Source organism: Ornithorhynchus anatinus, chromosome X3 (genome assembly GCF_004115215.2).
Source record: "Ornithorhynchus anatinus isolate Pmale09 chromosome X3, mOrnAna1.pri.v4, whole genome shotgun sequence".
Taxonomy (NCBI): domain Eukaryota; kingdom Metazoa; phylum Chordata; class Mammalia; order Monotremata; family Ornithorhynchidae; genus Ornithorhynchus; species Ornithorhynchus anatinus.
Genome location: NC_041751.1, coordinates 441,714 through 467,338, shown reverse-complemented (window position 1 = coordinate 467,338; position 25,625 = coordinate 441,714). Strand labels below are relative to the sequence as shown.

General features: G+C 50.9%; 1 protein-coding gene across 1 annotated transcript in view; it reads left to right on the top strand.

The window, feature by feature from the left end:
- TNFRSF11A (TNF receptor superfamily member 11a) overlaps nt 1–25,625 on the top strand; it is a 43,475-nt gene that overhangs the window by 2,694 nt on the left and 15,156 nt on the right. The window contains exon 2 of the mRNA XM_029053597.1: nt 1,850–1,902. Within this exon, the coding sequence (XP_028909430.1) occupies nt 1,850–1,902 (53 nt within the window). The remainder of the gene's footprint in view (nt 1–1,849; nt 1,903–25,625) is intronic.

Sequence of the window (25,625 nt, the reverse complement as noted above, 5' to 3'; positions counted from 1 at the left end):
TGTGGTAATAATAACTTTGGTATTTGTTAAGCGCTTACTATGTGCAGAGCACTGTTCTAAGCGCTGGGGGAGATACAGGGTCATCGGGTCGTTCCACTTGAGGCTCCTAGTTAATCCCCATTTTACAGATGGGGTAACTGAGGCCCAGAGAAGTGAAGTGACCTGCACACAGTCACACAGCTGACAAGTGGCAGAGCCGGGATTCGAACTCGTGGTGGGAGGGGGGGGGAACTAGCCACGTGGCTCAGTGGCAAGAGCTGGGGAGTCAGAGGTCGTGGGTTCTAATCCCCCCTCGCCACCTGTCAGCTGTGTGAGCTTGGGCAAGTGACTTCACTTCTCTGGGCCTCAGTGACCTCATCTGGAAAGTGGGGATGAAGACCGGGAGCCCCACGGGGGACAGCCTGATGACCTTGGATCTCCCCCAGCGCTTAGAACAGTGCTTGGCACATAGTAAGCGTTTATGAAACGTCATCGTAATTACTATGAGAGAGTGGGCGGGGCCAGGTTATGGGCGCGCGGGGGGAGGGGCGGGGCCGAGCTGCGGGGGGCGGGGCCAGTAAAGAAGCAGGTCCAGTGGAAAGAGCCCGGGCTTGGGAGTCGGAGGTCCTGGGTTCGAATCCCGCCACCGCCACTTGTCAGTTGTGTGACTTTGGACAGGTCACTTTACTTCTCCGGGCCTCAGTTCCCTCACCTGTCAAATGGGGGAGTAAGACCGTGAGCCCCACGTGGGACAACCTCATTACCTTGTAGCTCCCCCAGCGCTTACAACAGTGCTTGGCACATAGTAAGCACTTAACAGATAACCAACATTATTATTATGGGAGCGAGGGGGGCGTGGCCGGGCTTCGGGTGGGCGGGGCCAGGACTGGAGGGCGCGCGCTGATTGGAGAGGGGGCGGGGTTGAGCTGCAAGTGGGCGGGGCCGGGACTGGAGGGGGCGCGCTGATTGGAGAGGGGGCGGGGTTGAGCTGCGGATGGGCGGGGTCAGGACTGGAGGGGGGCGCGCGCTGATTGGAAAGGGGGCGGGGTTGAGCTGCGAGTGGGCGGGGCCGGGACCGGAGGGCGCGCGCTGATTGGAGAGGGGGCGGGGTTGAGCTGCGGATGGGCGGGGTCAGGACTGGAGGGGGGCGCGCGCTGATTGGGAAGGGGCGGGGTTGATCTGTGAGTGGGCGGGGCCGGGACGGGAGGGCGCGCGCTGATTGGGGAAGGGGGCGGGGCCGGACTGCGGATGGGGCGGGGTCGGGACGGAGGGCGAGCGCTGATTGGAGAGGGGGCGGGGCTGAGATCCGGGTGGGCGGGGTCAGGCCCGGAGGGCGCACGCTGATTGGAGAGGGGACGGGGTTGAGCGGCGGATGGGCGGGGTCAGGACTGGAGGGGGCGCGCGCTGATGGGGAAGGGGGCGTGGCCGGGCTACGGGTGGGCGGGGCCAGGGCGGGAGGGCGAGCGCTGATTGGAGAGGGGACGGGGTTGAGCGGCGGATGGGCGGGGTCAGGACTGGAGGGGGCGCGCGCTGATGGGGAAGGGGGCGTGGCCGGGCTACGGGTGGGCGGGGCCAGGGCGGGAGGGCGAGCGCTGATTGGAGAGGGGGCGGGGTTGAGCTGTGAGTGGGCGGGGCCGGGACGGGAGGGCGAGCGCTGATTGGTGAGGGGGCGGGGTTGAGCGGCCGGTGGGCGGGGCCGGGAGTGACAGGGGGCGTGTCCCGGCGGTGGGGGGGGCGGGGCCCGGAGTGTCGGGCGCGCGCTGGGGGCGGGGGCGGGGGAAGGGGCGGGTTCCGAGCGCGGAGCCGAAGCGGCCGGCGGAGCCTCGGCCCGGCCCGGCCCGGCCCTGCCCTATGGCCCCCCGCCGCCGCCGCCTCCTCCTCCTCCTCCTCTCGCCGCTGCTGCTCGTCGCCCTCCTGCCGCCGGTAAGACCCGCGGGGCCGCCCGGCACCCCGACGCCCCAAATCATCAGCCTCACTCCTTCCTTCCTTCCTTCCTTCCTTCCTTCCTTCCTTCCTTCCTTCCTTCCTTCCTTCGGTCAATAGTATCGGTCGAGCGCTGACCCTGTGCGGAGCACTGGGCTGGGCGCCGCTAGGAAGGCACGCTGGGGCGGCGGAGAGAGAGAACGGTCAGTTCGTTCAGGAGTAGTTATTGGGCGCCTACTGTGTGCGGGGCACTGGGCTGAGCGCTTGGAATAATAATAGTAATGGGGTCGGTATTTGTTACGCGCTTACTAGGTGCGGAGCACTGTTCTAAGCGCTTGGAATAATGATAATGTTGGTGTTTGTTAAGCGCTTACTACGTGCGGAGCACTGGACTAAGCGCTGGGAATAATAATGGTAATGTCGGTGTTTGTTAAGCGCTTACTATGTGCGGAGCACTGGACTAAGCGCTGGGAATAATAATAGTAATAATGTTGGTGTTTAAGCGCTTACTACGTGCGGAGCACTGGACTAAGCGCTGGGAATAATAATAGTAATAATGTTGGTGTTTAAGCGCTTACTATGTGCGGAGCACTGGACTAAGCGCTTGGAATAATAATAGCAATAATGTCGGTATTTGTTAAGCGCTTACTACGTGCGGAGCACTGGACTAAGCGCTGGGAATAATAATGTTGGTATTTGTTAAGCGCTTACTAGGTGCAGAGCACTGTTCGAAGCGCTGGGGGAGAGACAGGGGGATCAGGTTGTCCCACGTGAGGCTCCCAGTCTTCACCCCCATTTTCCAGATGAGGGAACTGAGGCCCAGAGAAGTGAAGCGACTTGCCCACCGTCGCACCGCTGACAAGCGGCGGAGTCGGGATTCGAACCCACGACCTCTGACTCCCCAGCCCGGGCTCTTGCCACTGAGCCGCGCTGCTTCGGGGTGGGGGCGGGGGGGCGGTCTAAAGGGGGGAGACGGGCGGCCGAGCCAAAGAGAAGCAAACGAAGCATCATCATCGAGATCAGTAGAAGCATGGAGAGGCTCCTTCATTCAGTAGTATTTATTGAGCGCTTACTGGGTGCGGAGCACTGGACTGAGCGCTTGGAAGGGACAGTGGGGCAAAAGAAGGAGACCCTCCCCGCCCGACGAAGGGCTCGCGGTCGAAAGGGGGGGAGGCAGAAGGCAGAGCAAAAGAGAAGGAAGCAAAAACGAGACGGTAGCATCGAGATCGACAGAATGAAGGGGACGGACGGCTCGTTGACAAAAGAAATAGGGCGATAAATGATCAATAATAATAATAATGTTGGTATTTGTTAAGCGCTTACTAGGTGCCGAGCACTGTTCTAAGCGCTGGGGGAGATCCGGGGTCATCAGGTGGTCCCACGTGGGGCTCCCAGTCTTCATCCCCATTTTACAGAGGAGGGAACTGAGGCCCAGAGAAGGGAAGTGACTCGCCCACAGTCACCCAGCTGCCGAGTGGCAGAGCCGGGAGTCGAACCCATGACCTCTGACTCCCAAGCCCGGCCTCTTTCCACTGAGCCACGCTGCTTCCCTGATCAAGACAGATGAGCACAGTGCTCAGCGGAGGGGAGGAGCAGAGGGAAAGGGAAGGCCTCCTGGAGGAGGTGAGCTCTCAGGGCTCTGAAGAGGGGAAGAGAGTTCGTTCGGCGGACGTGATGCGATGGTATCTGAGGATGTTGGTATTTGTTAAGCGCTCACTTTGTGCCGACCACTGTTCTAAGCGCTGGGGGAGACACAGGGGAATCCACGTGGGGCTCCCAGTCTTCATCCCCATTTTCCAGATGAGGGAACCGAGGCACCGAGAAGTGAAGTCACCCAGCTGACAAGTGGCCGAGCCGGGATTTGAACCCATGACCTGTGGCTCCAGAGCCCGGGCTCTTTCCACGGAGCCGCGCTGCTTCTCGGTTCAGCGCTTACCGTGCGCCATGCACTGTTCTAAGCGCTGGGGCGGGGGGCGGGGGGCGGGGGGGGATAGATGGTGATCGGGTGATCCCCCCCCGTGGGACTCCCCGTCTTCATCCCCATTTCGCCGAGGAGGGCACCGAGGCCCGGAGGAGGGAAGTGACTGGCCCAGAGTCACCCAGCGGATAAGCGGCGGAGGCGGGATTAGAACGCACGACCTCGGACTCCCCAGGCCGGGCTCGGGCCCCCGAGCCGCGAAGCATCCCTAATGCAGCTGGCATTTCTTTCAGGGGCCGTCAGTCCGTCGCTGTTCGCTCTCTGCCTCTCCCTCCCGCCCCCTCGTAGTGGGCAGGGGGTCAGGCGTTCATTCAATCGCAGCGATTGTGCGCAGAGCATTGGACCAAGCGCTGGGCATGGACGTTCGGGCAACAGATAGAGACCGTCCCCGCCCGACCGTGGGCTCACGGTCGGGCGGCCCTGGCCGGTTGTCACTCCTTAGGGCTGCACCGTAAGAAGGAGAAGAAGAATTAATGTGGCACTTCTTAAGCGCTTACTCTGTGCCAAGCCCCGCTCTAAGCGCTCGTGCAAAAATAATCTTGATGCTGTCTGTAAAGCGCCTACCCTGGGCCGAACTCTGCTCTAAGCGCTGGGGCGAGAAAAATGACGATGGTGTCTGTTAAGCGCTTACCCCGTGCCGAACTCTGCTCTAAGCGCTGGGGCGAGATTAATGACGATGGTGTCTGTTAAGCGTTTACCCCGTGCCGAACTCTGCTCTAAGCGCTGGGGCGAGATTAATGACGATGGTGTCCGTTAAGCGTTTACCCCGTGCCAAACTCTGCTCTAAGCGCTGGGGCGAGAATAATGACGATGGTGTCTGTTAAGCGTTTACCCCGTGCCGAACTCTGCTCTAAGCACTGGGGCGAGAATAATGACGATGGTGTCTGTTAAGCGCTTACCCTGTGCCGAACTCTGCTCTAAACGCTGGGGCGAGATTAATGACGATGGTGTCTTTTAAGCCCTTACCCTGTGCCGAGCTCTGCTCCAAGCACTGGGGCGAGAATAATGACGATGGTGTCTGTTAAGCGCTTACTCTGTGCCGAGCACTGCTCCAAGCACTAGGGCCCGTCATTGGGCAGGGATGGTCTCTATCTGTTGCCGAATTGTCCATTCCAAGCGCTTAGTACAGTGCTCGGCACAGAGTAAGCGCTCAATCAATTCGATTGAATGACTAACAGTGATGGCATCTGTTAAGCGCTTACTCTGTGCCACGCCCTGCTCTAAGCACTGGGGCGAGAATAATGATGATGGTATCTGGTAAACACTTTTACTCTGTGCCAAGCACTGCTCTAGGCACTGGGGCAATAATAATAGTCATAATTATGGCATTTTTTTAAGCACTTGACTTCACTGGGCCTCAGTTCCCTCATCTGGAAAATGGGGACTGAGATTGTGATTCCAACCTGGGACAACCTGATGACCTTGTATCTACCCAGCGCTTAGAACAGTGCTCGGCACATAATAAGCGCTTAACAAATGCCATCATTATTATTAGTATTCTCTGTGCCTCAGTTCCCTTCATCTGGATGAAGACTGTGAGCCCCATGGGGGACAGGGACCGTGTCCAACGTGATTAGCTTGAATCTACCCCAGCGCTTAGTACGGTGCCTGGCACATAGTAAGCTCTTAGAACAGTGCTTGGCACATAGTAAGCGCTTAACAAATACCAAAATTATTATTATTATTATTATTAATAAATACCAATCTCGACAGACCCTGCCCCCGATGAGCCGGCTGTGTCCAACCCGATTTGCTTGTATCCACCCCAGCACTTAGTACAGTGCCTGGCACATAGTAAGCACTTAACAAATACCAAAATTATTATTATTATTATTATTAAATACCAATCTCGACAGAGCCTGCCCCCGATGAGCCGGCTGTGTCCAACCCGATTTGCTTGTATCCACCCCAGCACTTAGTACAGTGCCTGGCACAGAGTAAGCGCTTATCAAACGCCAGGATCATCAAGCGTGGGCGAAGGTCTCGGGGACTCAAACAGCAAGGCTTTTCTACAGACACCAGCCTGGGGGATTGGATAAAATCCCAATTTTTAGCCTCTGCAACTTCTATCGTGTTCCACTTGAGTTCACCGCCTCTTCCGGGCAGATTAAATACAAAATCTGCTACCTGCTTTGGGGTGGGGAATCCTACCTCTCCTCCCTTCTCTCTTTCTACCGCCCACCCCGCACGCTCCGCTCCTCTGCCGCCCACCTCCTCGCCGTCCCTCGGTCTCGCCTATCCCGCCGTCGACCCCTGGGTCACGTCCTCCCGCTGTCCTGGAACGCCCTCCCTCCTCACCTCCGCCAAACTGATTCTCTTTCCCTCTTCAAAACCTTACTTAAAAGTCACCTCCTCCTAGAGGCGTTCCCAGACTGAGCTCCTCTTCCCCCTCTACTCCCTCTGCCATCCCCCCTTTACCTCTCCGCAGCTAAAGCCTCATTTTCCCCTTTTCCCTCTGCTCCTCCACCTCTCCCTTCCCCTCCCCACAGCACTGTACTCGTCCGCTCGACTGTATATATTTTCGTTACCCTATTTATTTTGTTAATGAATTGTACATCGCCTCGATTCTATTTATTTGCCATCGGTTATTACGAGATGTTCTTCCCCTTGACGCTGTTTAGTGCCATCGTTCTCGTCTGTCCGTCTCCCCCGATTAGACCGTAAGCCCGTCAAACGGCAGGGACCGTCTCTATCTGTTGCCGACTTGTTCATCCCAAGCGCTTAGTACAGTGCTCTGCACATAGTAAGCGCTCAATAAATACTATTGAATGAATGAATGAATGATTGCGGGAGTCCCGTCAGCCCCTCAATAATAATAATAATGATGGCATTTGTTAGGCGCTTACTATGTGCCAAGCACCGTTCTAAGCGCTGGGGGAGAGACGAGGTCATCAGGTTGTCCCCTGTGGGGCTCACAGTCTCAATCCCCATTTTACAGATGAGGGAACTGAAGCCCAGAGAAGTGAAGTGACTTGCCCAAGGTCACCCAGCTGACGAGTGACGGATCGGGGATTAGAACCCACCTTCTAATCTAATCCTATATGTGCGGTGTAGATCGATAAAAATAAAACCCTGGATTGGGGTCAGAGTGTCTGCTGAAATTTCAGTCAAGCCCGACACTGAGATCATTTTCAGTTGAGCATTAAAGTGACGTAGAAGGCAACTAAGTGGGGAATGACTGACTGCTCTAGACTGTGAGCTCGTTGTGGGCAGGGATTGTCACTGTTTAAAACAATAACAATAAGAGTAATAATAGTTAATAATAGTTATTATGGTATTTGTTAAGCGTTTATTATGTGCCAAGCACTGTCTAAGCGCTGGGATAGATACGAGGTCATCAGGTTGTCCCACGTGGGGTTCACAGTCTTCATCCCCATTTGACAGATGAGGTCACTGAGGCACAGAGAAGTTAAGCGGCTTGCCCAAGGTCACGCAGCAGACGAGCGGCGGAGCCGGGATTAGAATCTACGCCCTCTGACTCCACTAAAAGCCAGGCTGCTTCTCCTTCTGTTGTTGCTGTATTGTTCTTTCCCAAGCCCATAGTCGAGTGCTCTCCACACAGTAAGTGCCTAATAAATACCACTGGATGAATGAATAATAATGTTGGTATTTGTTAAGCACTTACTATGTGCAGAGCACTGTTCTAAGCGCTGGGATATACGGGGTAATCAGGTTGTCCCACATGAGGCTCACAGTCTTAATCCCCATTTTACAGATGAGGTAACCGAGGCACAGAGAGGTTAAGTGACTTGCCCACAGTCACACAGCTGACAAGGGGCAGAGGTGGGATTCGAACCCATGACTTCTGACTCCCAAGCCCGGGCTCTTTCCACGAACGAATGACCCAGGACGCGCCGCCCCACTTGCACGTCTAAAAGCGGCTTCAGGCCAGATGTAGGGTACCATCAGGACGCCCCCGATCACAGAGGTCCTTCCCCCAGCCTCCCGACAATCTAAATGTTTTCTCCTCTTTGCCACACCTGTCCGCGACTTCATCCGAACCGTTCTGAATGTCCTGATCATTTCATTCATTCAGTAGCATTTATTGAGCGCTTACTATGCGCAGAGCGCCGTGCTAAGCGCTTGGAATGGACAATTCGGCAACAGATAGAGATCATCCCTGCCCAACGACGGGCTCACGGTCTCCCCATTAGTAGATTCCCTGTTGGGTAGACACACCTCGTGGTTCCTGCCTGCCAAGCGGGCTGCAGGGTTAAAATAAATGGTATTTGGTAAGAGCTTATTATGTGCCAAGCACCGTTCTAAGCGCCGGGCTAGATATAAGGCCATCTGGTGCTTAGAACGGTGCTTGGCACGTAGTAAGCGCTTAACAAATACCAACATTATTATTATTATTATTATTATTATTATTATCTGGTCATCCCACGTGGGGCTCAGTCTTACTCTCCATTTTACAGAGGAGGGAACTGAGGCCCAGAGAAGTAAGTGATTTGCCCAAAGGGTTAAGGTGTCAAACCCCTCCCTTAGCCGTGATCGCGTGGTCGAAACATGCCAGCGCCCTTCATCTGGAGACAGACTGTTCAGAGGGGAAAAAATGAAAATAGGGGAGTGGGGAATTCATCAAGTGACTTCTCTGACTCACCCATTACAAGCAGTATCTGTAATTTATTTATTTATATTGACGTCTGTCTCCCCCGCTGGACTGTTATGGTGGACAGGGAACGTGTCTGTCTATTGTTATATTGTACTCTCCCAAGCGCTTAGTACAGTACTCTGCACCCAGGAAGCGCTCAAAAGATACGACTGAATGAACGAATCATCTTTCATCCTTAGGGCCAAGCACTGAATGTCTCCACTTTTTTTATGGTATTTGTTAAACATTTTGTATGTGTCACCCACTGTTCCCAGGTTAATTAGGACGGACACAGCACGGGGCTCACAGTCTAAGTAGGAGGAGGAACCACAGGTATCCCCGTTTTACAGTTGAGGAAATGAGGCACAGCGAAGTTAAGTGACTTGCTCAAGGTCGCACAGCCAGCATGCCACTTGTCAGCTGTGTGACTGTGGGCAAGTCACTTAACTTCTCTGTGCCTCAGTGACCTCATCTGTAAAATGGGAATTAACTGTGAGCCTCACGTAGGACAACCTGATCGCCCTGTGTCTACCCCAGCGCTTAGAATAGTGCTCTGCACATAGTAAGCGCTTAACAAATACCAACATTATTATTATGTGGCGGTGCTGGGATTAGAACCCACGTCCTCCAGCTCCCAGGCCCGTACTCGTTCCACTAGGCCACGCTGCTTACTATTACTGCTGACAAATGGCATTATTCAGGGGGTTCAAGGTGTCGTCGTTCTTATAAGAAAAATGCTGCTTTTAAGAGGATGTTCAGGAATTAATACTATTGATCGAGTGCCTACTCTACTAAATTGTGGCATTCCTCAAGTGCTTATCCAGCACTGGGGTAGGGACAATACAATTAGACACAATCCCTGACGGGTCTCACAATCTCAATGGAAGGGAAAACAAGTATTTAATTCCCATTTTGCCAAAGAGGAAGCTGAGGAAGAGAGAAGTTAAGTGATTTGCTCAAGGTCACAAAGCAGGCGAACGGCAGAGCTGAGATTAGAGCCCGGGTCTCCCGACATCCTGTGCGGTGCTGTTTCCGCTAGACTCCGTACTGGGTGCAGAGCATCGTGCTAAGACTTTGGGGAAGAACAATAAAGGTGGAAAAATATGTTCCCTGCCTTCCAGGAACTTACCGTTTAGCGGGGGAGCCGGACACTGAAATAATTTACAGAGAGAAGGAAGGAGAAGTGAATGTGTATGTGAAGTAGTGTTTCTGTAGGATACTTCAGTCAGGGCATACAGAGGGATTACGGATCAGTCGTATTTGAGTGCTTACTATAAGCAGAACACTCTACCGAGTGCTTGGGAGATACAGTACAACACAATTAGCAGACATGTTCCCTGCCCAGAATGAGCTTACAGATGATTGTGAGTACACAAGAATGATGAGTTTTAAGGTAAGATCAACTGCGGGAGCTCAGTTGGTTGATTACACCAGTTTATTTTCTGTCCTTAGAATTTCTTCTGGCTCATCTCTTCTCATAATGGTCTTAAATCAGCCTAAAAAGTTGTGGTAATAATAATAATGTTGGTATTTGTTAAGCGCTTACTATGTGCCGAGCACTGTCCTAAGCGCTGGGGGAGATACAGGGTAATCAGGTTTTCCCACGTGAAGTTCACAGTCTTCATCCCCATTTTACAGATGAGGGAACTGAGGCACAGAGAAGTTAAGTGACTTGCCCACAGTCACACAGCTGACAAGTGGCAGAGCCGGGATTCGAACCCATGACCTATGACTCCAAAGCCCGGGCTCTTTCCACTGAGCCACGCTGCTTCCCATGGTAGCGTCGTCTGCGTTTTGTATGCATTTTCATCTGAAGAATACTTCAGTGTTCAAAGTAATTTCCAACAAATGGAGAAGTGTTGTGGTGTGTGAACTGAAAATCATGATTAATTATTCAAAAGAATCGGTAGTGCCCTAATGTGTATTTTCTCAGGGTGGGTTTTGGATGGAACACGATTAGGAAGGTTATTAGGGAACATTTTCCTGACGACACATGTCTGTGACTGACGAGAGTGAGCCGCGGTGTTGAAACAAACAGTTGTGCACCTAAATGCAGCCTGGAATCTCGAAGTGAGTGATACATACACACATACATGCATATATATATGTATATATATATATATTCCTTAATTTGGGGTTCAGTAAGAATGTAAGAACGGGCTGTTTTCTGTCCACTGTAGCTATCCTGATAGATGGGTCCCAACCTGGAGCGGGAGCTCCAGTGGGAAGGGGATGGAGTTTTAAAAACTTATAAAGCGGAACCATTTGACAGTAATGATATGAAATACCTGTACATTTATTTTTCCATTGCAATTCGTGCCCCACAAACTGCCTTTTGTTGATGACGATTATTTAGACCGTGAGCTCGTCGTGGGCAGAGTTTGTCACTCTTTATTGTTGCACTGTACTTTCCCAAGCGCTTAGTACAGTGCTCTGCATACAGTTAGCACTCAATAAATACGATTGAATGAATTATGGACGACGACAATATTGAGACTTCAGAGCCGAGACCCCACAGGGAGGAATTGATTAAAGCATCTTGGGCAGTGCCATGCGCAGATTTTCAACCCTCCCTGTGGTGGGCCCGCTGGGGCACAGAGGACGGTGAGCAAGGGTGGGGGGCAAGGGCGCAGCATGTTGCAGAGGGTGCGTACGTGTGTCGCCTTCACCCACCTTAACCAGCTACAGGCAGAACCATTATTATAACAACTATTACCATTATTATTTTTAAAGTAACTGAGGTATTTTCAAGTGCTCTCCGTGTGCCAAGCATTGTATTAATCTCTGGGATAAATTAATCGTCTCAGAAAACGTCCCTGTCCCACACGGGGCTGGCACTCTAAAGGGGAGAGAGAATAGGTTTTTATTTCCCATTTTACAGATGAAGAAACTTGGGTATGGAGAAGTTAAGTGACTTGCTCAAGGTCACCCAGCAAGCAGGTGGCAGGGCTTGGATTAGACCCCAGTCCTCTGACTCCCATGTTAGGCCTCGCTGCTTCAACATAAGATTGCAACAGAGCATCCAATGTGATGGTGTTCCTTGGGCGTCCACGGTGTCTCGGAAGCGATAATCTCAGGAGCTGCCCCTATTTGAGGCAGAAGGAGTGACGGTGGGAAGAGGTAAAGGAGAGCTCAAAAATATCTAACCCAGAGCAGAGCAGTGGAGAAAGATGTCTTGATGGAATTGCTGCCATTGATCTGAAACACTTAGGCCTCTGGAGGCAACAAGTGAGGGGCACTGGGTAAACGAGAAGTAGCGTGGCCTAATGGAAAGAGCACAGGCCTGGGAATCAGAGGATCTGGGTTCTAATCCAGGCTCTGCCGCTTGTCTGCTGTGTGGCCCCGGGCAAGTTACTTAACTTCTCCACGGTTTAAGGCCGTGATCCCCATGTGGGACATGCTTGGGTCCAACCCGATTAGCTTGTATCTACCCCAGCACTTAGTAGAGTGCCTGGCGCCTAGTAAGCACTCAACAAGCACCATAAGAAAAGCAACAGACGAAAAGTTTCCGAGAAAACTCATACTGTAACAAGCATTTTAAAGTAATTTTATAACGTAGCATTTAATAATTAATAAATTGTGGGACGGCACTAAGATTAGTGCCCACGAGGAGCAGAATGATAACTCTGCCCTGATTATACGCCATTCGGGAATAGATATTCATTCATTCACTCATTCAGTCGTATTTATTGAGTGCTTACTGTGTGCAGAGCACTGTATTAAGCACTTGGAAAATACAGTTCAGCAACAAATAGAGACAATCCCTGCCCACAATAGGCTCACAGTCTAGAATAGGGGAGACAGACATCGAAACAAGTAAACAGGCATCAATAGCATCACTATAAATAAATAGAATTATAAATATATACACATCATTAATGAAATAAATAGAATTATAAATAAGTACATATATACACACAAGGGCTGTGGGGCGGGCAGAGGGGTAGAGCAGAGGGTGGGAGTGGGGGTGATGGGGAAGGGAGAAGGAGCAGAGGAAAAGGGAAGCAGAGGAAAAGGGGCGCTTAGTCCGGGAAGGTCTGGGTCCAACCTGATTAGCGTGAATAATAACGATAATAATTATGGTGTTTGTTAAGTGCTTACTATGTGCTGGATACTGAACTAAGCGCTGGAGTGGATACAAGCAAATCGGTGGACGCAGTCCCTGTCCCACGTGGGGCTCACAGTCTCGATCCCCGCCCTACAGATGAGGCAACTGAGGCCCAGAGAAGTGACTTGCCCAAGGTCACACAGCAGACGAGTGGCAGAACTTGGTCTAGAATCCATGACCTTCTGACTCCCAGGCTCATGCTCTACCCACTAAGCCAGTCTGCTTCTCACTACCCCATCTGCTCTATCAAACCCAGTGCTTAGAAGAGTGCTTGGCACATAGTAAGTGCTTAAAAAAAAAGAAAGACCAACAACCAAAAACTCCTCTCTTCCAGGACACAAGGTCCCGGCACCAGCCGCCCTGGCTCCCAACTTGTATGGGTCACCTGGAGATGGAGGAGGATGATGGAGGGGGATGATGGAGCAGATGATGGAGTGGGTGACGGAGGAGGTGATGGAGGAGGAGGAGGTGCAGGAGATCCCCACGGCACGGTGCCGGGAGCCCGTCAAAGACACACTCCGGCCCCTCGAGCGGAGCCATGAGAATCCACAGCCCGACACCTCCACACCCGGCATCCGACCAAAGCCGCTCGCAAAGCGGGTTCCTTTGGTTTGCCTGGGGGCTGATGGGAGATTCATTCATTCAATTGTATGTATTGAGCCCTTACTATGTGCAGAGCACTGTATTAAGCGCTTGATGTGGCCCTTGCTGTCTTCTGAGGGCTGATGGGAGATGTGGCCCTCACTGTCTGGTGGGGGCAGCTGAGAGGTGCGGTTCTAGATGTCCAGCGGCGGCTGCTGGGAGATGTGGCCCTCCCTGTCCAGGCTGGGCTGGTGGACGGTTTGACCCTCCCTATCTCAGGGACCTTAATCCATTCCTGTAACTTCATCTTCCACTCGCCGTGGAAGATTCCCAAATCTACCTCTCCTCGCTTACCTCTAATAATAGTAATATTAATTATGGTATCTGTTAAGCTATTACTATGCGCTGAGCATTGTACTAAGCACTGGAGTGGATACGAGCAAATCAGGCTGGACACCCCTCATGTAATCCACAATCCCCCTTTTCCTCCTTGCCTCCAGGACCTCTCCATATGGATGTCCTGCCCAAACTGCCCCCTCCCCGAAAGGTTTCTGTGAAGCACTTACTATGTGCCAAGCCCTCTAACAAGCGCTAGAGTAGATAGAATATAATCAGGTCAGATACAGTCCCTGTCCCATGTGGAGTTCACAGTCTAAATAGGAGGGAGTAGGATTTTATCCCCATCTTATAGTCGAGTTGACCGAGGCCCGGAAGCGTAGGGACTTATCCAAGGTCACACAGCAGGCTATTGGCAGAGCTGGAATTAGAACCCGAATCCTCTGACTCCCAGGCCTGTGCTCTTTCCAGTTGGTCATCCTACTTCCCGATAAGCCACGCTCAATTAATCTCACACCGAACTGGTCCGATTCCCTCCCCAAACCCACCGTCCTCAGCCACGGCACGGTCCTCACCGTACCAGAAACCAGCAGTCAGTCAGTCAGTTGCACTTATTGAGTGCTTAGCGTCTACTAAGCATTTGGGAAAGTACAATATAACAATAAAACAGATACATTCCCGGCCCACAGTGAGTTTACGGTCTAGACGGGGAGACATCAGTAAAAATAGATGACGGATATGGACATAAGTGCTGTGGGGCTGGGAGGGAGGATAAATAAAGGGAATGAGTCAAGGTGACGCCAAACGGAGTGAAAGAAAAGGAAAAAAGACTTAGACAGGGAAGGCTTCTTGGAGGAGATGTGCCTTTCAAAGGGCTTTGTCCGTCAGATCGGAGGAGAGAGGGCGTTCCCGGACAGAGACGGCAGGACGTGGGCGAGAGGTCGGGGGCGAGGTAGAAGAGATGGAGGTCCGGTGAGAAGGTTGGCATCAGAAGAGCGAAGGGGCGGGTGGGGTGGTTGTAGGAGAGTAGCGCCGTGCAGATAGGGTCGTGCGGACAGGAACCTCTCCGTCGGTTCCTCAAGAAAGGAAAGGATTATTAAACTGAGTAAAGGATTGTGGCGTGTGAATAGCCGAAATGTATGCATTAGTCAACAAAGTAGTCTTGCCAAAACATTTATTTTGGCATTCGTAAAACCATTAAATTGAGGAAGTCAGACAGGGCAGGTGGTGATGGAGTGTTTGAAACACTGATAACGACCGAGAAGCACTGCCTTTATGGCTGCCGGCACAGTCCAGCAGGTGAAGGAAGCAGATAGAAAGGAAAATCATCAGAGGCTGGTGCTCCCCTCCGCAGAGCTGACTTGGCAGAAACGATCACCCCGGCCCCACAGGAGAGGGCCCCTGGCCCAGGGCTCAGTGGGCAAACCTCCTTACCCACGAGGACCAGGTAGACCTGGGGACTAGAGGCGCCTGTTTCCAGAGGAAATCAATCAATCGATCAATCAGTGGTATTTATTGAGCACTCACAATGTGCAGAGCACTACTAAGCCCTTGGGAGAATACAAAACAACAGAATTAGCGGACCCCTTCCCTGCCCGTGACGAGCTTACGATCTAGAGGAAACTTGTAGAATGAAATCACCACACGCAAAAAAACCGACATGTGAGGATTCTAGTTCTTTATTCATAGAGAGAATAAAACTCACAGAATCCCTTCATCAGAATACCTGCTGGGCATTAGAATGTGAAGACGCTGACACCCACCCCCCACCTCACCTCTCTATACTCCTACTACGACCCACCCCGCACCCTTCACTCCTCTGATGCTAACCTTCTCACTGTACCTCCATCTCGTCTGTCTCACCGCCGACCTCTCGCCCACATCCTGCCTCTGGCCTGGATCCGTCTCTCTCCTCGTATCTGACAGACAATTTACTCTCCTCCGCCGAGCCTTATTGAAGCCCCATCTCCTCCAAGAGGCCTTCCCTGACTAAACCTTCCGATCCTCTTCTCCCACTCCCTTCTGCATCGCCCTGACTCGCTCCCTTCATTCATTCCCCCCGCCAGCCCCACGGCGCTTATATTCATATCTGTAATTTTATTAATTTATCTTAACGTCTGTCTCCCCTTCTAGACTGTAAGCTCGCTGTGAGCAGAGAATGTGTCCATTAGTTGATTATGTTGTACTCTCCCGAGCGCTCAGTACAGTGCTCCGCACACAGTAAATGCTCAATCTATACGATCGACTGACTGATAGAACACGCTCCCCTGACTGCTGAGGCTGTGCCAGAGCTGTAGCTTCTCTGAGGCCCACGGTGTCATCCTGCTGCTCTTGCCTCCCCGACGCCCTCCTCTCCTCGGCCCTGCTCCCTAATCTGTAACCTTCCTAACGGTTCTTCCATTTTCATTGTTACGGTTTCTATCCGTCTAGCTGCTGGTTTGCCTCTTCCACCTTTTCCCCGGACTTTTCCCAGCATTCATATCTTCTTCAGAGAATTAGTCCTCCTGATGAAGTGTTCAAAATATGCTCATCTAAGTCGAGTCATTTGGCCTGCCAAAGACAGCCTTGGCTTAATTTGCTCTAAAACCCATTTGTTTATCTTTCGGGCGGTCTGTGATATTCTCGAAAGCCTTCTCTAACTCCACGTTTCAAAAGAGTCGATGTTCTTTCTAGCCTGTGTTTTCACCATCCAGCACTTATGTGCATATTCATTCAATCGTATTTATTGAGCGCTTAGTGTGTGCAGAGCACTGTCCTAAGCGCTTGGAAAGTACAATTCAGCAACAGATAGAGACAATCCCTACCCAACAATGGGCTCACAGGCTAGAAGGAGGAGACAGACAACAAATGTCAATAATGTCTGTCTCACTCTCTAGACTGTGATCTTGTTGAGGGTAGGGAACGTGTCCATCGACTCTGTCATATTGTACTCTCCCTAGTGCTTAGCGGGGTGCTCAGCACACAGAAAGTGTTCAGTCGATACGATTGATTAATGAATAATGCGGTTGGTGATGAAGTTCCATGCCAGTGTCTGCTTCGTGTGTATTCTTCTGGTTGTAAATATACAGTCGTCTTTATGATCTTCTTATAGGAACTCGGTCTGAATACAACTCCCCTTTTCTGTTTCCGAACCGTGAATCTGGAGATCTGTGAGATCTATGAGATCGATGAGAGCGAGGGGGTGGGTGCAACTGAGACCCCGAGGGGACACTCTGGGAGCTCTTCAGCTTGACCCAGACCAGACTCTGCCTAGCCATATTCCAAGAAAATCTTCTGCTTCTCTCCTCTGGGTTGAGAGGCCAATCTTTCATTTCGTGCAAACAAGATTTGCCTGAATAGAGTTCATCTCTCTGTCGCTACCACAAGGAGAAAATGAGTATTTGTGCATGAGTTCAGGGCCTGTTGTCCTATTCATAGTGGTTACGTCATAAAGCTTCTACTCTTCTCCCACAATGAGATGTGTGTCCGTCCCTTATTATAGTTTCAAGTGTGCTAGACATGTTTTATGACAGTCTGATCTCACTCTTGCCATAGTCTGCTTCGGTCTGTAACATTTGAACCTGGGACTTTCGATTTCCTAGGTCCGTGTTTTACCCACACCCTCGACTCATCAGTGGCTAAAACGAATCAGGGCATCTGCCGCCTCCCAGAGATGGACACCTGCGGTCCCTCTCGGCAGTAATCGAAAAGAGTTTTCTTCTGAACCAAGAGCGAGAACCGAACCTGGAACGAGGGCCGCTGATGGGCTGCAGACCAGGCGGATGGTGGCCATCGAGTCTTGGGAGTCCGAGGTCATGGGTTCAAATCCCAGCTCTGCCTCTTGTCAGTTCTGTGACTGTGGGCAAGTCACTTAACTTCTCTGTGCCTCAATTACCTCATCTGTAAAATGGGGATTAATTGTGAGCTTCACGTGGGACAACCTGATGACCCTGTATCTTCCCCAGCGCTTAGAACAGTGCTCTGCACATAGTAAGCGCTTAACAAATACCAACATTATTATCATCATTATTATTATTATTGTGAGTTTAGTGTCGCCGTGAAATGGAGGAGGCCCATGGCTCCCAGACCTAAAGGAACTGGGCCCTGTCCCTCTATCCCTCCCTTCTCCGGCCCCTGTGGAGTTCTGCCACCCTCCATTTGCGTGCTGTGCATCCCTGCTACTCTACCCCTCACCCCCCGCCTGATTCCTCTAGAAATGAAGAGCAAACTACCCACCCTCACTGTGCCAAAAAGTGGATCATCCCTGACTCTGCATGGAAAAGCTGAAGCACTGAATCATGTGCATCGCTTCCTGTGGCTGCTAGATTGAGAAAACGGTCATTGGGTAAGAGACTTGAGCCGGTTAAGGAAGGGTAAACTGACTTGATTCATTCAGTCGTATTTATTGAGCGCTTACTGTGCACAGAGCACTGTACAAAGAGCTTGAGAGAGTGCAATATATCAGAGTTATAGGGTAGGCGCATTCCCTGCCCACGAGTTTACGGTCTTGAGGGGGGAGACAGACATTAATGTAAATAAATAAGTTATGGATATGTACATAAGTGCTGTGGGGCTGAGGGAGAGGTGAATAAAGGGAGCAAGTCGGGGCCACGCAGAAGGAAGTGAAAGAAGAGGAAATGAGGGCTTAGACCGGGAAGGTCTCTTGGAGGGGAGAGTGATTATCTGTCGGGTATGAGAGGGAGGGCTTTCCAGGCCAGAGGGCGAGAGGTCGACAGAGAGATAGACGGGACCGAGGTACCGCGAGTAGGTTGGCATTAGAGGAGCAAAGTGTGCGGGCTGGGTTGTGGTAGGAGAAGAGCCAGGTGAACCAGGAGGGGGGCTAGGATTAGAACTAGTACTGGACTGGCGGGACTGAGCGTCCTGGAGGAGGTGTGATCCGTCAGTCAGTCCATCCATGGTATTTACTGAGTGCTTCCGCTGTGCAGGAGTGTTTCAGGCTTTATATGATTTTAAGCCTTATGGGTTTTGAATCGCCTTCTCCTTGAGGGCAGAGACCACACGCTCGCTTCTGTTGTGGTAAATGCGGGAGGGACCGGGAGAACCTTCTTCTCGATCAAACAGTATCTTCTAAAGGGAAAGAGATACTGACTAGCAGAGCAACAAGTTCCCCGTGTTAACTGGGAAGCGTGGCAATTGAGGATTCCAGGGGGACTCAACCGATGGTGAGATTTTGGTCTGTGAGAAGGCCAGCCTCCCTTCTCTTCATGCTGCAGTCATTCATTGGTATTTATTGAGCGTTTACTGTGTGCAAAGCACTGCACTGAACGTTTGGGAGAGTACAATATAAGAAATGGACACATTCCCTGACCACCACCAGCTCACAGCCTAGAGAGCCATCACTTCTTCCACCCTTGCATTTGGACGCTTTATTCACCCCACCCTCAGCCCCACAGCTCTTGTGTGCTTTTCTCTAATTTATTGTCATGTCTCTCTCCCCCTCTCGACTGCATGCTCCCTGTGGGCAGGGAATGTGTCTACTAACTCTATTACAATGTACTCTCCCACTGTACTCTTCTAGAAATCAGAAGGCCCTGGGTTCTAATTCTGGCTCCACCGTTTTTCTGCTGGGTGACCTTGAGCAACTCACTTCACTTCTCTGTGCCTCAATTACCTCATCTGAATACCTCATCTCCCAAGCACTTAGTACATTCATTCATTCGGTCGTATTTACTGAGCGCTTACAGCACTCTGTACGCAGTAAGCGCTCAGTGAATACCACTGATTGATTTTTTAACCTTTCCTCCTCCCGGTGGTACTCCAGAGGTCCTGTGTCAGTTGTTTGGGGCCTTGCTCCCATCAACCCTGCAAGTCCAACTCCTTGGCCCGGTGACCAATGCACACCCTGGTCATCTCTAGACCGGACATCTCCCACCTCCTCCCTGTTTCCCCGCCTCCATCATGTCCCCTTGAAATGTATTTCACCTGCTGCCCTTCAAGTTTTCTTCCCCTGCCACTCTGGAAATCAGCCCCTTTCCTGGAAGCATTAGATTTTGAGCTCCTTCAGGACAAGAAACGTGTTTTGCCTCTGATGTGCTCTCCCAAGGACATAGTATGACACTTGGGGCTCATGCGCTCAAGAAATATAAGGATGGACTGACTGGTCATGCCCCATCACCTTCTGTGTTCATTTCAAAGTCTTCCACAGCGACCTCAATCCATCGATCAATCAGTGGTATTTTTTGAGCGTCACTGTGTGCAGAGCACTGTACTAACTTCGACTGGGGTTACCTGCTCTTTGTGCTTCCCCATTCTCTGGCCCCCTCCCTCCACTGAGCCCGGTTCTACCTCACCACTCCCTTTTTTCCCTCTTGGCTCCGTGCCTCTGTACACACCACTCCCCACGCACGGAATGCCCCTCTCCCCAGCTTTGCCAAGTATTAGGCTCCCCTTCTTTGGAAGCCTCAGAAAACCCTTCCTCCTTCATGAAGTTTTCCCAGACGGAGAGGAAAGAGACAAGTTCTTCTCACATCCCACCTCGGTCTCGCTTGCTCCTCCTGTGGCTCCATGAAAGCCATTCCGGGATGGTCTTCGCATTTCTCGGTGCTGGGGTGGCATCTCTTGGGCTGGGGCAGATTTCGCTGGGCTGTCTTTTTTTTTAATGGTACTTTGTTAAGCGCTTACTATATGCCGGGCCCTATACTATACTAAGCAGTGGGGCAGATAGGAGATAATCAGGGTTGGACACGGTCCAAGTCCCACATCCATTCACTTGTTCAGTTGCATTTATTGAGCACTTACTGTGTGTGGAGCACTGTACTAAGCGCTTGGGAGAGTACGATACAACAACAGACACATTCCCTGCCCACAGTGAGCTCATAATCTAGAGTCTAGCCCACATGGGGCTCACCATCTTAATCGCCATTTTACAGATGAGGTCACTGAGGCACAGAGAAATGAAGTGACTTGCTCAGGTCATCCAGCAGAAAAATGGTGGAGCCAGAATTAGAGCCCAGGGCCTTCTGATTCCCAGGCCTGTGCTCTAACCACTAGGCCATGCTTCTTCTCTGCTTTCGTCCCCTCTTGTACTTGTTAGACCCAGTTGACTCTGCCAGGACAGGGCATTGTGTGTTTGGGAACTTCTTAAATGCCCTTTGGTGGGGCGGGAGGTGTTAGTTCAGGCTCGTTTGTGCTGTGAACTAGCCAAGACCCAGCTATTTTTTCCAGCTATAATTGTTTCCAGTGGCAGCGTGCAGGCTACAGATAGGTGATTCGGGGCATGCATCCAGGGAGAACTGGATTGCTCTTTGCCTGGGAAACCAAGTGGGACTTGAGGTGCTCTTATGCTAGTCTCACTGAAATCACTAAGGCACGTCACTCCAGAGGAAAGAATTTATCACGCTGTTGAGATTGCCCAGGGAAGTAAGCAGTGTGGCCTACTGGATAGAGCCAGGACCTGGGAGTCAGAAGGACCTGGGTTCTAAACCTGACTCTGCCCCTTCTCTGCTGTGGGACCTTGGGCGAGTCAGTCAGATGGGACCCATGTCCCACATAGAGTTCACAGTCTTAATCCCCTATTTTACAGATGAGACAAGTGAAGCCCAGAGAAGTGAAGTGACTTGCCCAAGCAGATGAGAGGCAGAGCTGGGATTAGAACCCAGGTCCTTCTGAATCCCAGGCCTCTGCTCTATCCACTAGGCCACGCTCCACCATCTGCTACACCCAGCCTTTCCAGAGTGTGTGTTTTTCATACACGTTTTCGATGAGCTGCTTTTTCTTTTAGGGAAGGTTCTTTTGACAAGAAACACCTGTCAAAAGTCCTCTAGACTGTAAACTCATCGTGGGCAAGGAATGTATATGTTCTTATTTTGAACTCTCCCAAGTGCTTAGAACATTGCTTTGCACACGGTAAGCGCTCAATAAATACGATTGAATGAATGAAAGTCACAGTCCGGGAGCCTGCCTGGGGAGATAGTCAAGGCTTATGCACTGTAGTGCAACTTTTACCTCAATGCAAATTTGCCAGGAACATAACTCCCCTGTTAGGGGGAGAGCTGAGTCTGCCTTGCTACTATGACAAATTAACTACTAACTGTGAGTAAGCCAGTAAGCTCCATCACCTACGGCATGAGGCTTCATTCTTTGTCCCTGGGCCTCACAGAGTTAACTTCTCTCCCGGAGATAACTCATCTCTTCTCAAGGAAGAGTTTCCTCATTCTAAGATCAGTACAGGATCAGATTTTTCTGACAGGCAGTGATGTTGTTAGCAGGGTGGGTCGTTCTCCCTCACAGCAGGCGGGAGTAAATCTTTATATGGGGCTGTGCCATACAGAAATCTGATCCTGTTCCTTTAGACTCATTTATCCTCCTCCTCCTCACAATGATCCACACCAGTGATATTTAAAATCCCTGGAAACCCCCTCATTTATTTTCCAGATTGAGAGGTGTTCCTTTATCTACAGTGTACGTTAGTGAGTTTTCAGCGGAACGAGGTAGTGGTCTTCGGACTCAGAGACAGGCAGCGTGTATGGGGATGAGCTTAGTGGACAGAACCCAAAATAGACATTCGCTCAAGATTAGGGATAGGAGTTCCATCCTGCAATCAGCCTCTGTGAAATCCGGGTTTGCGATTGAACATCTCTGACAAATCCTTGCAATCGATAGATCGTGCCAGTCAGCGAGTGCTTACCGCGTGTGCCGGGCACTATGCCGAGCGCCGGGGCAGATACCGATAAGCAATTCAGACACAGTTCCTGCCCCACAAGGGTTCACAGACTAAACGGGGGAGGGCCGACAGGCACAACAATAGGAGTCCATTATGGACAATGAGGGAAATTCAGACCTGTTGCAGGAGAAAGCATTTGGAGAGCCCGGGGGAGCTTCAGGACCCCTTCCCCCCAAAGCCGTGGTCCTTGGCTCCAAACGGTTCCGCCTTCCCCACGCCCTACCGGTTGTTTCGGTTGCAGGGGTCGGGGGTGGGGCCAATCTCCTGCAGAGGTGTCAGGGGTTGTGGGGGTGGGTGAGGGAGGGCACACACTGGACCAAGGACTGGCCGCCTTCCCCCCTCCTTCCCTTCCCCGCGGGGGTCCCTCCTGGATGATGCTCTCTGTTCCTCGTATCTGTAAACTTGGCCATTTAACTTATGATGATGATCATGATGATGATGGTATTTGTTAAGCGCTTACTGTGTGCCAAACACTGTTCTAAGCTCTGGGGTAGATACACGGTAATCAGGTTGTCCCATATGGGGCTCACACTTTTAATCCTCATTTTACTGATGAGGTAACTGAGGCACAGAGAAGTGAACTGACTTGCCCAAGGTCTCGCAGCAGACAAGTGGGGGAGGTGGGATTAGAACTTTGCTTTGTTTTGCTTGGTGCCCAGTGTAGTTCATCAAAATTTTAATCATGCACATTATTAACTAGTTATTCTTATTATGTAAGTTTATAACTAGATCAGATATAAAAATTCTAATCTTGGAGGCCTGAAAATGATGAACCTTTTTGGGAAACAGAGGGAAAATGAATAACCTGACTAAAGAACAAAGCAGGTCTCCATTCCATCTCAGCCTTGAGTTTTGGAAGTGGGATTTTCCACTTCCGGGTTGGAGAACTGCTGGATGATCAGGTTGGGGCGGCTCCCCGGAAGGTTCGTAGACGTATCGTGGGCAGGGAATGTGTCTGTTTATGATTATATCGTACTCTCCACACACTAAGTGCTCGATAAATACAATGGACTGACCGACTCCACTTCAAGGAGCTCCAGGAACAGCGAGTTAGAGGGGAAACCTCCATCAAGCCTTCTACACCGGCGGGCTGATTTCTGGGTAAAGTCGGCCAGAGTTCTTCAAATACGAGAAGCAGTGTGTCATAGTGGATAGAGCACGGGCTTGGGAGTTGAAGGACTTGGGTTTTAGTCCTGCTTCTGCCACCTGTCTGCTGCGTGGCCTTGGACAAGTCACTTCACTTCTCTGGGCCTCAGTTACCTCATCCGTAAAAGGAGGATTAAGACTGTGAGACCTATGTGGGACATGGACAGTGTTCAACCTGATTACTTTATATCTACTCCAGTGCTTAGAACAGTACCTGGAATATAGTAAGTGCTTAACAAATACCATTAAAAATGCCCAAAACTTGAATTCACCACTTCCCAAAACTCTAAGCTGCCTCACCACACAACCTCAGAAGCATTAAGATTCTGGATTAAGGAGAACATGTACTAGGGAGGCTAAATGAGTCGTGGAAAGGCTTTATTTGTTGAGGGAGGTCCCAGCCAGCAGTGAGGTTCTGATTGCATGTTCCTTACGGGTGTATTCTGAAATATTTTCAGTCTGTTTTACACCGTGCCCTCATCTGGGGAGGGGAGCCCTTTCTTTAAAAAAAAAATTCCCTAAAAATCCCCTTCACACACATATAACATATAACCCCTATAAGTGGTTGTAGGGTTCTAAGCAGTTGATATCCTTTGACCCCCAAAATGGAGAAACCACATGTATTTATCTCATTTGACTCTTACATCAGCCTTCCAGTAGTTTTCAGATATCACTGGATCCACTAAAATTCGATTTGGGCCACAAAATTTGCATTGGCCTGGCCCACTTTTCTGCCTCATTCACCCTTCCTTCCTCCACTTTTCATCTCCCAAGATGATACATCTGTACTCCAGAAGCCCACTCGCCCCGCCTCCCGACACACACACTCCGGTCAGAGTCCCATGGAGAGACACTAGAAGGTCATTCTGCCAAATTTCCAGCCGGCCGACCCGGACTTCCTGCAGGTCCTGGACCTTTCGTCCAGGGCTTTTCAGAAGGACTGTTTTACATGTGCCCTGAAGAAAGGTTTGCAAATGGCCAACCCTGAGATCTGTGTGCACGTTGTGCAGCTCACAGGTAATCGCTGACAAATGCGAGGCCCAGTCACCGGTGTCACAACGTATCATTTTCTATGCATTTCTCACACCATGTTGTGATTAGTTTTTTTTAATAGTATTTGTTAATCAGTGGTATTTATTGAGCACTTATTATATGCAGAACACTGTACTAAGTACTTGGGAGAGGTTAATCGCTTACCACGTGCCAGGCGCCCTGCTAAGTGCGGGGTAGACACAAGTTAAGTAGTTTGGACACAGTCCCTGCCCCACAGAGGGCTCACGGTCTTAATTCTCATCAGGTACAGATGAGGTACCTGAGTCAAAGAGAAGTGAAGTGACTTGTCCGAGGTCAAATGGCCGGCAAGTAGTGGAGCCAGGATTAGAACACATGACCTTCTGACTCCCAGGCCCATGCTCTACCCACTAGGCCACGCTGCTTCTCAGGTAATGGCTGTCAATGCAGTCGTGAGCCCTGGATTCAAGGAAGCCTGACTGGCTCCGCTAGTGGTTCCAACGTGGCTCCGGTTTAGCTCTGGCATAGTCAGTCAGTTGGCCAATCGTATCGATTGAGCACTTACTGTACGCGTAGCCCCAGGACAGCTCCTGCGTACCTCTGACTCTCTTCCTCTGGACACATCCCACCAACTTATGTTCAGGGGCCTGGGCAACCACTGCCAACCATATTCTGCAGTGAAAAACTTCCATTTCCTACTGCCTAACCCGAGTGGGTCCCTGTGGTCCTGTGAGCTGCAACATTTCTAGCTGAGACCACCAGCGCACAGAACAATCATCCGAAGGTGAGGGTGACCAAGTTGCTAGAAGTGAAGTTTTTTTCCCTTGGGTGTTGAAGTGTTCCTGAGGCAGAGAGAGAATTGATCTGCATTTGCAGAGGGCTGCTCTTTCAATACTGCTTATTGCCAGTGGGTTCATTCACATCTGTATTATCCTTACAGTCGGTACTCTAATTAAAATCGAGTGTAGGAATAATTGAAAAGTGTCGAGAGACCCAACGGTAGCTAGCGATCTAACCATTAGGTATCACATCGCTCATTTCTGGAAGGGTACTCTGTTTGCGGACAGGTAATTGAGAGCAACTAAAATAAACCAATCCCTCCATCTATTTTCATTGATCCCACGGGTAGCTTCACTCAGGAACTTGGAGTTTTCTTAACGTTCGAATAAGCTTGACTATAATAATGTTTATTTTTGCAAATCCTTGGGCAAACTTGCTTGCTTGGAAAATGACAGAGCCTTCAGGTTTCTGATTGACCAGGCAGCAGCCGGGCTCAAGAATGCTGTGTTTATTTGAGTCTGTCGGA